We start from the raw sequence: 14,147 nt of genomic DNA, 5'->3' as shown, positions 1-14,147 counted from the left end.
ATTAAGAAAGAGAGGATCAAGCATAAATCTTGATATCAACCATTCTAAAGTTATTTTATACACTTTTTAGGATAAAGACAAGATAATGCAAAAGAGAGGATCACGCATTAATCTTGATATCCACCCTTCTAAAGTTTTCAGCTCTGGTAAAACTATTTCCTCTATAGCAACATTAATTGCGTAAATGTTTCTTTTCCACAGTATTATGGGTCTTACTGTATACAAGATCAATATTATTTTCATTACACTAGTTACACTGGATGAAATATTGAATTCCAAACTGTATGATATAAAGTGAATGGCTTCCATTCCTTGGTCCAAATTATTCTGCCAAGTTTTGGTGTAAAACAAATCTATCCATTTCTATAATGGAATTAGGAGAATTTTATCTAAGTGAAAACTCCTTTAGCTGACTCAAGACTTACTAAACAGAGTTACACTGTTAGTTTTTCAAGAATTCATTCCATTAATTATTAACAGCAAAATGTTTGTAGATAGCTAGCCTTTTCGTAATTTTACCTCTTCAAAGTCATCATGAATTATAACAAAAAGCCTGGGCTCAATCGGTTCAGCCTTATTAACGTTTATTGATAATATATATTCAACAACAAATCGCTTATTTGGCATCCAACTGTTGCAGCCGAATAAGCGATTAAGTTGAATATAAGTCATTTTTTTTATTTCGAAATTAATTCTTATTAACTTAGCAAAGATACATAAACAGCAGCCTAACTATTTTGATCCCAATATCGAACTATAATAGCATTTCAAATTTAGTAACATAGTGTTATAAATTATAAACATTCGCATAAATATTTCATTAACAGTTTATTCTTGTGGATAGACCCGAGGGAAATTTTCAAAATTTAAATTTTTGCTTTATTTGACACTTATTACTCTAGATTTCAGGAAATATTCAATTTAAGATTTCTAAATTTAAGATTTCTATTCCAGATCCGAATTTTTAAATCAGAATGTGAGGAGAGCTGAGAGAACCAAGAAACTGACATTAATACAAGTTCCAATTCTAACCCTATTCAGTGAAGCTTGAAATTTGAAATGATGAATGGGTTTTTGTTGTAAACCAAGAAAACAGGTATGAATCACATTTTTAATTAGTTTTTAACCACCTTCTTTAACTAAAAACATTTTTAGATGAGTCTTTTATATCCTTTTTAACCAAACATTATAATGAGGAGTATAGGACTTGGCTAGTTAGTGCATTTAATGTTTATAGTTTTACTACAGTTTGTTAATTAAGAGTTGAAATATAAATATACCCTTATCTCATTCTCTGATAATTATTTGTTAAAATAACTTTTTTTTTAAAGATAATTAATCTTTTTATTATTAAAATTGGTACCAGAAACTAAAATATTAAGATTTGAGTTAATCTTGAAATTTAAAAATAGAAAAATGTTTTACTTAAAATGCAATTTATTCCTTTAAAAATGTTAAATCTTAAATGCTGACTGTTTTTTGTTTTATCTTTATCTCAAGATTTCACTGAAAGTATTCAGAAAAACTGAACAAATTCCTATTTTCTAATCCCTTATCTTTGCAACCAAATGTTGCAGAACTTAATATTTCAAATTATGACATCAAGAGGAAGGAATTTAATTAATAGAAGAGTGGTTCCATAGCTATTTATAGTTATACCGCAGGTTCAAATCCTTAATCACCGATTCATTAAGTTAAATATTCGTTAGGATTTGAATCGGTTATTTAGGATTTGAACCGATGGTAGGTAGTTCAGTGACCTCGCCAATTCATTAAATTCGATCCTACAGATCAGATGAAAAATCAACGGTAAACACTGAACCATCGGGGTATAAAGACTGGGGATTAGAAAACTAGAGTTTGTGGGGAATTTTCAAGTTCCAAAAAACTTTTTTCAATTTAATTTTCAATAGTGTTAAAATGAAGCATTTAGGAGAAGATTGGATGGGTTGGACTTCGAACCAAGATGGTTCCTACTCTCTCTCTTCTACTAACAGGTCTTATATTAAAAAATTAATTAAGTATTGAAAGGGAGTGATGACGAGTGTTTCAAGTTTCATTTATAGCGTGACATTTTTGATTATAACAGCAGCCTTTAAACCTTTGATGGTTAAGAAAAAATAAGATATCCATCCTTATCTTTCTAGCTTGCTTTGAACTATGTATTTTTGTGGATTTTCTGTAAAAGTGATCTGCGAAATTAGGCTACAGAGACAAAGAAAGGAAATTGTTATAATTCGACACTTTTTAATACAGAAACACAAGGATATATATTTTATATGGAACATACAATGTTGAGATGCTGAATTCTGGCCATTTCCTTTTAGCGATATTATTCCGGTGAAAAATGAATGAATAATGAATAAGCAAAATTAAATTCATCAAACATTTCGACTTTTAAAATATTGAAACTATTCCTGATGAAGTTGAAAAATGTTGTAAAACTTGATGAATTCTTAAATTTGAATTTTGAATTTTAAATTAAATAATTTGATAGGATTGGAACTGGATTATGTTTCAGTGAGTTTACTTTGTTGCAAAATTTCAGAAACTTTTAGTCTTTTCAAATTAAAAAAGAAATCTAAAAAAGAAGAAATATTTAGAAAAAGTTCTGCATAGATTTTGCAAAATTTGAAACAAAAATGGCATTGGTAAGGAAATAAAAGTTAACAAGATAATTTTAATTGTTTACAAGCATACGCCATTTTAAACACAACTACATAAATTGTGATTTTCTGAGATTGTAAACATTAGATTGTGACAAAAAAACTTTGCAATGTTTGCAACGTATTTGCAGTAAGCTAATCCCTACTTCCTACTCCGTACTCCCTACTCCCTACTCCCTACTCCCTACTCCGTACTCCCTACTCCCTACTCCCTACTCCCTACTCCCAACTCCCTACTCCCCTACTCCCTACTCCCTACTCCCAACTCCCTACTCCCTACTCCCAACTCCCTACTCCCCTACTCCCTACTCCCTACCCCCAACTCCCTACTCCCTACTATGGTTGAGTATCTGAGAAAATGTATGAATATTTGATAGCGAGGTTTACCATCTTTTGTCTCCAGAGCATTATACTGAGAGAAAATAGTGGAGAGGGATCATATGGAGGATGTTAAACTTTAGACAAGGGTCGGGGATTAAAGAGAGAGATCATATGGAAGATGTTAAACTTTAGACAAGGGTCGGGGATTAAACAGAGGGATCATATGGAAGATGCATGTCATAAATATGTTGTAGGATTATCCTGTGCGTCTGGGTTTATGCAGAGCTTTCTAGAGAAACCAGCAGATGTCGCCGTTATAGAACATGAAAGCGTTATTTTACGGTAAATCATTTATTTTATTTTATACAGTCGGACTAATCAGACTGTGGAATAGAAGGAAGAGGGTGTATGTGTATTTTTGATGTTGTTGTAAAGAAACCAGTTTCACTAACTTACAAATCAACTTTAAAATGTGCTCACTGAATGTACAATTGTTGTGTTTCATCTTTATATTCCAAAGTCCTTAAAACTATGCCCTAATTGAAGAAACTATAACATTTTCTTCGGGTTATCGAATGGGTTTTGAAATTTGGAGCATAACATAAAATATCTCACAAATGTTTACGTTTATTGTAATCTCGAAAGTTAGATTTAAAAAAAAATGATAGGGTTTTTACTATTGCTGTGTTATGTAGTTTGAACGTTAAGCTGCTCGTTTAAATTTCTTTTCTTTGAACTTTCCTTGAGAAGATCAAAGCAATAGACTGCCCTATATCCCTTCAGTCTACAGTCTCGAGATTATACTAAAAGAAAAATCGGAATATACAGTTAAAACCATTTGTTCAGAAGTCAATCTTGGGATCAAGTTTTGATTTGTACAAAAACTAAAGTTTATCAAGAATGTTTTCAATTCTTAATTGTTTAAAAACAATTTTATTTTTTATACATCATCATACCATCGATGATAAATCTAATTCCTGTCATACTTAATTTCTTCTCTATACATTATTTGTCAAATTTAATTGTACTTGCAAACTTCATTATCTCTTTTATTTACTCATTTTTAAATGGTTTCTAAAGTTCGATACAATTACCGGCATGAATTGCAGTTTAACATAGAACTTCGGAGCAACCAAAAGAATTCATAAGATGCTGCTTTGACATTTTTTCAATGGGTTTTATTATATTTTACCTAAATGTCCCTTATTGTTAGCCATGAAATATGCGGCCGGAGATGGAATATAAAGAATTTGAGCCGCGGTTTAAATCCGCCAAAATCCGCGAAAACCCGGTTTAAATTTAGCGCCGGCTTAAATCTTGAAACATTTGATACAATTTTAAGTAAAACCAACCATATCTAAACCGCGGCTTACATTTAATTCGCCGCTCAAATTCTTTAAATTCGGCCACAGGACAGTTTTAAAGAGCTTCATATAATTATTCAATAAAAAACCTAAATATCCGCAACATTCCATTATTGCAGTAGGTTTAAAAAATTACTTTTTTAAAATTCGTATGTCTCTGAAGTTCTGTGTTAAACTGTACAACACAAATATCCATTTATTTTAGTGCAAAGTTTCATTCATGGATTATTTCAGGTGTAAGATCAAGAACCTGGCCGGAAAAGTTCAATGGACAAGGAACCAATAAATTTAAAAAAATTACTAGCATATATGTTAAAAGAAAATTCAACATTTTGTTTGTAATATCTATAGAATAAGCAGAACTGTAAGGCATGCCTAACATTTTAGTAATAATTTCGAACACAAAGGAGTTGAGTTTTTGTCACAAACTCTGATTTTCTAATCTCTATATCTTTGTAACCCAATGCCGTAGACCTTAGATATTTCAAACTATTAATACTTATAGATAAAATAATCTAAGTTTGAAATATCAAAGGTTTTCACCAAAGGTTGAAAAAATATTGGAATCAGAAGATTTTAGATTGTGGCAAAAAATCAATTCCTTTCGAAAAATTAATACTTGTTCGATATTTCGAGCAAAATGTTAGGTTTTTTAAATGGTTTGTTAAACTATTTTGAAATGTGAGACTTCTAGGTTATTACTCTAATTATTACTTAAACAGTCCTTATGAAAATAATTTTTTTGAAAATCCTCTAAATTAAAAGCAAACAATGACTCTTTTTTTAAAACATAGAAATGGTTTTTTATGTCTATTTTAGCTTATTCACACTCTTCTAAAAATGATCTAACTTTTTCTGTGAGCAGATAATCATTAATTAACCAAAAACAAGTGTGCATCTTAGCTCTTTAGAAGTTTCCATAAACCTCGAAACTAACCTTCTAATCCCACGACATAATGACATTTTTTTGAGAGGCTTCTTCCAAGGAGAAATTTCCTTCTTACAGGGAGAGGACATCAAAAAAAGCCTACTTTTTAATGGCCACTATTGGGTTTGCACTGTTGAGAGTAAACAATTCTCACAGTAAATCTAAAGGTAGTTTCATAATCGGTACAACCGTACAACATTTTTTTTCAATGCTTGATGTCATTGGGTTATAAGGCAAAAAGAACTTACTGTTGTCTGGCAGAGTAAACTCCAGGTTCTTTTTGTAAATGGGGTATAATCCTACTGTTTTCGCATTTGCACCATATAAAACAACTTCATATTACTAGTTGTAAAAAACCTACAGATGCATTTACGAATGTGAAGATCTGTTGCCCCGTCAGGAAAGATAAAAAAGATTAAAAATTTGTTTGGTCTAGTGATGGATTTGCAATGGGTTACACCCTCGACACGATCAGGTAAAGTTTAATGTAAAAAAAGCCTTTTATTTTATTTTCTAGGAATATATTATAAACCCATCCCTCCCAAAGTGTGAACAATGTCAATTATTTACTGATAAAAAGTTTTATTTTTCAAAGAAATAGGCGAAATAGAAATAAATGATAAAAAATTGTAAAAATGTGTTAAAAATAAATATTTCCTAATCTTGAATGCCTCTATAAATCTAAAGTAGAATTACCATTTTAGCGAATGAAAGGCTGTAATTGTTATTACAAATGCTAATTGAAACTAATCCGTTTTCAAAGATAAAACATTAATATCTACTTCATACGATCATACAAAGCTTTAAATGATACTGTTGTGAATCATGCAATGCCATGCATCTTTGCAAGGAGGATCATGAAATTTAGAACGTATTGAAAGCATTTCGAATGTGTGAACACTATTATGAACAAAATGTTCATAACTACGAACATTCTGTTCGAAATTATGAACATGTTGTTCAAAATTATTAACATTTTGTTCGAAATTATGAACATTTTGTTCGAAATTATGAACATTTTGTTTGAAATTACGAACATTTTGTTCTAAATTACGAACATAATGTTAGGATTATAAGAAATGTCTGGCATATTGAACATTTTGTTATGAGTTTCGAATTTGATGTTTTTGATTTCGAAATGATTGCAGTAGTTTGACATTACAAAGAAATGGTTTCTTCTGAAAGTCCAACAAGTTTATATAAGGTTCCGATTGAAAAAATTAACTAAGTTGCCCAGTCCTATATAAAATGTCCGCTAACAAAGGTATGTTCAGGGATTACTGTAAGAAGTGTGAACCAGTTGGAGACACAGCTAAGGGAGAGTATCATCTTAAGTGAGTAAACTACAATGTTAGAAAAAATATCGAATAACAAGGAGAATTTTGAAGATTTTGTTCGGAATTGAGTATCGTTCTTTTTTTTAACTAAATTTTACCAATTTACTCCAATACTTGTAAACATTTTTTTTCTTAAGATTAAGTGAGTTTTTGATTTCGAAATATTTTGGTTATTTTAAAATACAAACTAAACGTTGCCTTTTTTTCTAACATTTTAGGTTGTTGAAAGTCAAAATTCGGATATTATTATATTTTATTAAAGCATGCATATTTTAATGCTTTTACAACAATATTCAGTTGTTAACTCTGAAACACATAATTTGTTAACCACCAATTCAAAGTTAAAGATTAAAGAAGGATTTGAATCGGTAATTCAAGTTTGAATGGGCGGTTATAGGGAGTTCTAATTAATAAAATTTAGTTCCAGAATGGTCAAGGCTATATTTAGAGTACACACTCTTATTGTTTGAGGGCCAAGCTGACTTGATGAATGTTGATTGATTCAAAAGTTTGATCTTAATCTTTTTGTCTTCCAAATCTGCACGTGAAACTACAAAGAAAAAGTTTGAAGAATGAGACCTGAATTAAATATATTATGCTAGATTTAACGCAGATGATTTGTTCTAATCCAGGAACCTTTCAGATTATACAATTTCTTTAAGAGAACATGAATTGTTTAAATTTAATATTACTCAGTTTAAAATGTTTTTTTTTTTCAGGGTTAAAAACGTCGAGCTCGAGCAACATAATTCTTTCGAATGCCAGGTTTATCATTAATTATTATCGATTATCCATAATATTCCAAACACAATTCGAGCAAAGAAGAAATTTAGTTTTTTACACACACTCAAATTTTCTAATTCCTATATCTTTGTAACCTAATGTGGTCAATTGACTATACTTCTCTTAGATCAAATGGTCTAAGTTTAAAATATCAAAGGTTTATATTTTTAAGTTGCAAAGATATTGGGACTAGAAATTTTGAGTTTGAGCCAAAATCCAGTTTTGCGAAAAAAAAATGTTAGGGTTTCAATTTTATCAGTCATACATTTAAATTAAAAGAATTGAGTCTCTGCCACAAACTTTTCCAATCGTTATATCTTGGCAACTCAATAAGATAAATCTTTCGTATGGTCAAGCTTAAATTATTTAATCTAACAGCTTTCATAGTTTTAAATATTTAAATATCTAAATATCTAAATATCTAAATATCATGAGTTGAGAAGATATAGAAAATCAGAGTTTGTGGCAAAAACTGATTATTAACATTTCTTCTTGGTTTCTAGGTTTCGCCAGATCCGGAGAATAAACATTCTGAGATCAGAGCTTCTGCAAATATACAAGTTCTAGGTAAACTTTAGATCTTATAGAATCTAACCTGGAGGAAATCAACTTTATTGATGTTTAAACTAATTGTCGAGTAGTTTCCTAAGAGATGTCACAAAAATAATTATTTTTCAAAACTAAAAATGAGAGGTAAGCAGATAAATAAATGCGTAAAATAAAACTGGTAATCTCTGTGTTAAAGAAAAGTATCGAATCTAGTGTATGTTATACAAAGTTTCTTGTTCTCTCCAACTTTTGCTTCAGATTCTACTGAAATGAAAGCTATCCATCTTATGAAGCACTTTATATATATTTTGTACAAAAACATAAAGTTTAAGTAACCATGAACCATCAAGGGCAAATAAAATAAGAATTTAAATTTTTAATTAAAAAACATTGCGATGATCATAGTCAGAGCAATGTTGGCGCAATGTAATTTCTGCCTAGTGTATCATTATGTTTGTTCGTATAATGTCGAACTATTCAATGTTGGAATTTCTTTATACAGTATGTTACATTGTTAACCTTTTCTAGCTATATCCATAAAATCTGTCCAGAGCTGAAAACTTTAAAAGTGTGGATATCGAGATTAATGCTTAATCTTTTTTTTATTTCTTCTTGGTTTCTAGGTTTCGCCAGATCCGGAGAATAAACATTCTGAGATCAGAGCTTCTGCAAATATACAAGTTCTAGGTAAACTTTAGATCTTATAGAATCTAACCTGGAGGAAATCAACTTTATTGATGTTTAAACTAATTGTCGAGTAGTTTCCTAAGAGATGCCACAAAAATAATTATTTTTCAAAACTAAAAATGAGAGGTAAGCAGATAAATAAATGCGTAAAATAAAACTGGTAATCTCTGTGTTAAAGAAAAGTATCGAATCTAGTGTATGTTATACAAAGTTTCTTGTTCTCTCCAACTTTTGCTTCAGATTCTACTGAAATGAAAGCTATCCATCTTATGAAGCACTTTATATATATTTTGTACAAAAACATAAAGTTTAAGTAACCATGAACCATCAAGGGCAAATAAAATAAGAATTTAAATTTTTAATTAAAAAACATTGCGATGATCATAGTCAGAGCAATGTTGGCGCAATGTAATTTCTGCCTAGTGTATCATTATGTTTGTTCGTATAATGTCGAACTATTCAATGTTGGAATTTCTTTATACAGTATGTTACATTGTTAACCTTTTCTAGCTATATCCATAAAATCTGTCCAGAGCTGAAAACTTTAAAAGTGTGGATATCGAGATTAATGCTTAATCTTTTTTTAATCTTAAGATTATTTTAATCTTTAGTTTGTACCCAGGAAAATGTTTTTAATTTAACCAATCAGAGTGGTGTATGCAGAATCCCGAACAGCCAATCCGAACCCGGGAAATTTGAAATTTTGCGCGTCATTTAATGAGAGATTTTATTGGTTGAAATCCAGTAGGGATATCCAAAAAAGGGAAAAGTGCGGATTTAGCAGAATCTGAAAGTGTCCACAGTGGATATTCAGCTTAACCGATCAGTATTAAGGAAATCCAATTCTAAAGTTTTCAGCTCAGGGGTCAGAACTTTTTTTTTGCTTAACCCAGGATCAATCAGTTTTCAGTTTCTTTTGTCGTCCGAAGGATTTAATCAATTGGAAATCCATGGTCAGTGCTATTTAGGAATAATACAATTTTTAAAGTTGCAGCAGCGTGTATCAAGATGTGTGTTGCTGATAAGCGCTTCATCTAACCATGCAGAAGTTTCTAACTCTTTAATTTAGTTCCACCGAAGAGGATATCTCTAGAACCTGACGAAGTTGTAGAAATGCGAGCAGATTTTCCAAGGTATTATTTTAAATATATTTCATTAAAATATTTGTTTTAACTCTTTAATTCAAGATCCGTAAATATGGATTCTAAGAAATACGGTTAAATATGCTGCGAAATAAAACACATTGTTTTTTTTTAATCCATCATTAAAAAAGTGTGTACGGAAAAAGCAAAAAGATACGAAAGATTAGAATTTTTCAAATATTGCATGAATAAATGTAGACATATTTTATTTATCCCCTTTGAATATGAATTGCATTGAAAGTACAACGAAAGTTCATTGAAAGTACACTAAAATTGCACTGAAAGTACAATGAAAGTACTTTGAAAGTACACTGAAAGTACACTGAAAGTACACTGAAAGTACACTGAAAGTACACTGAAAATACAATGAAAGTACACTGAAAGTAAACTGAAAGTACACTGAAAGTAAACTGAAAGTACACTGAAAGTACAATGAAAATACAATGAAAGTACACTGAAAGTATACTGAAAGTACACTGAAAGTACACTGAAAGTACACTGAAAGTACACTGAAAATACACTGAAAATACACTGAAAGTACACTGAAAATACACTGAAAGTACACTGAAAGTAAACTGAAAGTACACTGAAAGTAAACTGAAAGTACACTGAAAGTACACTGAAAATACACTGAAAATACACTGAAAGTACACTGAAAATACACTGAAAGTACACTGAAAGTACACTGAAAGTACACCGAAAGTACACTGAAAGTACACTGAAAGTACACTGAAAATACATTGAAAATTAGCTATGTATTGCGAAATCATAAGTGACATAACTGTTTTGTTAAATTCTCATTACTGGAAATATGGTTTGCATTTATTCCGGAGCTAGAGTATGCCCCCCCTCCCCTTCACCTACTCCCCATTGCGTATCCCTGTATATGCTTAAAGAAAAAAATGTTGTTATAGTAAATTGAGATGCCGTGTATGGGAGAGTAACCCTCCTGCAAATATTCTCTGGTTTCTAGATGGACAGCGAATTCTAGATCAAGGTAAGACTGTTGCTTGGAATAAAACAAGAAAGAAGAAAAACAAATTTTCTCTAAACTTTCAATCAATTTACATTGCAGGAATATGAAGGTAATCTATAGTGAGTTCTAATAAACTGTGGATAAGGAAGATGACATTAAAGCAATATATATGAGAAAATTTTTATAATCTCTCTTTTTCAACAGTTCAGATTTGGGGTTTAGGAGAAAAAAGATTTTTTTTGCAGTTTTTGGTTGATATTTTACCCCTTGGATGCGGGTTTGAGGTGATAACTGAAGTTTCTTTCATATTAACTTCCAAACGACTGCAAGTAGTATTTTTGTAAACAATTTGTATATATATTTATAAATAATATATAAATAAAGAGTTTTATTCAACTGATGATTGGGTTAGACCCATGAAACATTTTGTCTTGGAAAAAATATATATTGAAACATTTTAAATGTATATCTAAACTGAACAAAGTTGAAAATAATATACATATATATATATATATCCATTTTTCATATTTTCTAATATCTTGTGAGTACAATAGATATGTATTACGTTATGTATATTCATGACATGAATCCAATATATTATTGATATGAAAAAATCTCTAAACAATACATCATGAATGGTATTTGGAGACACAAATATAAGATAACGACTGCTCAACAAGATGCAACAAATCTGAAATTTTTTGAAAATATGTCGTGTCCCTTTTTAACTGTTAAAGGGACTGTTTACGTAATTATAAATGACTCTGCGTTTACTCGATTCACATATTTATTATTTATCATCTTATTTTTAAAGATTATTTTCAATTGTGGTTTCTCTACATGTAAAAAAAAAGATTTCTGTGTTCGAAACAATTGAGGGAAATGTCGAAATCTAACAAATGTCAAGCTAGAAAAACGACGACATATCCCACATTACTGGTCAAACCCAAGGAACTATATACAGGAACGCCCAACTCAGGTATACGCAAATTGTGTACTGTACTCTGTGGGAGGAATGTACACAAACTCAGTGCCCCCACAGAAGTTGAATGGAAAGGACTAAAGCTCTGATGTGATATTACAGTCCAACAAAATAAGTTAATATATCAAGTTAGAGCGGATACATATGATTTTTAGGCTTTCTGTTCAATATGGAAAATACAATAGCAATATATTCTTATTCCACTCCTTGGGCCCTTTTCCCTCAAAAATGATGTGTTGCCCCTGAATTCTTTGTTTTGATCTCCTCCCACTGCAGTACACAGATTTGACGCACCAGATATGGCGGTTCCTGGTCTATATATTTCTTGGTCAAACCAAGGTTTAAGTTGTACTGTTGTGAGTCGGGGATGCCACTCTTTAAATGTACACTGTACAGTCACTTTATATTTCAACAACAGTCCCCTTAAAGCAGAACAAGTTCCAAACTAAGAAACACATTTCCGATTATACGTATTACTTATCTGAATAAGATTTAGGTTTAGTAATATCATAGAGTAATAAAACGAAGAGGTGAAGCTTAGCTCAGATGTACACAACCGACCTGTCTATCAATTAATAGACAGGTCGGTTGTGTACATCTGAGCTAAGCTTCACCTCTTCGTTTTATTACTCTATGAGTAATATATTATAAACATAAAAATAATGTTTTTCCGTGAGTAACGATCTTGTGTCACTGATGTTAAATTTACATAATATTCATGTCATTTTACAAACTGAAAGTTGATGGATTTTTAGAGTCTAATTTATGAATATTATCTCTCTCTTACAAAAACATCATTTAAAGGGACTGTAGGTGAAATTTTTATTGTATACCTACATTTAAAGGGACTGTAGGTGTAATTTTTATTGTATACCTACATTTAAAGGGACTGTAGGTGTAATTTTTATTGTATACCTACATTTTAAGGGACTGAAGGCGTAATTTCAAGTGTATACCTACATCTAAAGGGACTGTAGGCGTAAATTTAAGTGTATCTCTACATTTAAAGGGACTGTAGACGTAATTTCAAGTGTACATCTACATTTAAAGGGACTGTAGGCGTAATTTTAAGTGTATCTCTACATTATAAGGGACTGTAGACGTAATTTCAAGTGTATCTCTACATTTAAAGGGTCTGTAGGCGTAATATCAAGTGTATATCTACATTTTAAGGGACTGTAGGCGTAAGTTCAATTGTATCTCTACATTTAAAGGGACTGTTGGCGTAATTTCAAGTGTATCTCTACATTTAAAGGGACTGTAGGTGTAATATCATGTGTATATCTACATTTAAAGGGACTGTAGGCGTAATATCAAGTGCATATCTACATTTACAGGGACTGTAGGCGTAATTTCAAGTGTATACCTACATTTATTAAATGTTATTTCCGATTCCCGATGATAACCTAAAAAGGCTTAAGATGATCAAGATTTAATGTTTATTTTAATTTGTGGTTTGTCTATAAGAGTGATAACTGCTGATTTCTACAGAAAAATTGTCTAAATTAAACGCCTTTACAGCTAGAAAAAATACGATATCTTCCACATCATTGATCAGAGAAAGGTTTAAATTTTAGTTGTGTATTGGCATGTTCCTCTATTGTTGAAGGGCTGAAACAACGACGATTGTTCCTTAATTAACTAGTTAATTAATCTAATTTTTGTATCTCTCAGAAATACATCATTAGAGGAGCTGTTGTATGATATCCATGCTCTTCATTCTAGGGTTTCTATAAAGTGATATTTGTACTGTAGAGTGTAAAAACAGTAAAACAACTTCTCTACAAAATGCTTTTCAAGCTTATATAAACACTTCTTCTTCACATTTTCTCAAATAAATAGTAAACCGTTTGAAATGGAGAGTCACTTAAAATTATAAGGACAGTCCCATTAATTAATTAGTTAGTTAATATAATTATTGATATAAATACTAATCTGTAATTTTTAATCCAGAAATCCACGAAACCCAAAGTTCTGGAAGACGGAATGGGACTTATGATACAGAAAATACTTTAACCTTCACTCCTAGTCCCGCTCATCACAATTCTGTTATAACTTGCAGGTCAAATTCTAATTCGTTACATCTAATAACTGAAAGCGGTTCGAAATCCCGATCATTTGCCCATTAGTTTGAGAAAAGAATGTTATGGATATGACATATTACAAAACTCAGACTCGGTGGTAAAAAAAATTTTTGCGTGATTTTCTCAAATCATCAAACATCCAATATTTTTTTTTAGCATTTCATACATAGAGAATAGAATATATATTAGAGTGGAATTTAAAGAATCTCTCGGTATGAATTTTTTCAGTCCCTTTCAGCCTGAAAGGGAGTTTAAAGTGTACAAATCATGTAAATGTTCACAAATTATATGCAGTAGAGTACATTAATACAGTATGTTCCCTAGACTA

The 14,147-nt window shown here is 30.8% G+C and overlaps 1 protein-coding gene across 1 annotated transcript in view; it reads left to right on the top strand.

Moving 5' to 3' along the window:
* The first annotated feature begins 949 nt into the window (after positions 1-949).
* Positions 950-14,147, top strand: part of LOC111696206 (kin of IRRE-like protein 2) — a 14,780-nt gene continuing 1,582 nt past the window's right edge. The window contains exons 1-11 of the mRNA XM_023465754.1: positions 950-1,096; positions 1,934-1,997; positions 3,242-3,329; positions 4,586-4,627; positions 5,716-5,754; positions 6,554-6,613; positions 7,336-7,381; positions 7,903-7,966; positions 9,705-9,768; positions 10,692-10,774; positions 13,689-13,797. Of these exons, the coding sequence (XP_023321522.1) occupies positions 1,067-1,096; positions 1,934-1,997; positions 3,242-3,329; positions 4,586-4,627; positions 5,716-5,754; positions 6,554-6,613; positions 7,336-7,381; positions 7,903-7,966; positions 9,705-9,768; positions 10,692-10,774; positions 13,689-13,797 (689 nt within the window). The 5' untranslated portion in view covers positions 950-1,066. The remainder of the gene's footprint in view (positions 1,097-1,933; positions 1,998-3,241; positions 3,330-4,585; positions 4,628-5,715; positions 5,755-6,553; positions 6,614-7,335; positions 7,382-7,902; positions 7,967-9,704; positions 9,769-10,691; positions 10,775-13,688; positions 13,798-14,147) is intronic.

The sequence above is a fragment of the Eurytemora carolleeae genome, unplaced genomic scaffold (assembly GCF_000591075.1).
Source record: "Eurytemora carolleeae unplaced genomic scaffold, Eaff_2.0 scaffold12, whole genome shotgun sequence".
Taxonomy (NCBI): Eukaryota; Metazoa; Arthropoda; class Copepoda; order Calanoida; family Temoridae; genus Eurytemora; species Eurytemora carolleeae.
Note: the sequence above shows the minus strand (reverse complement) of the source record. Positions and strands in the feature narration are given on the sequence as shown.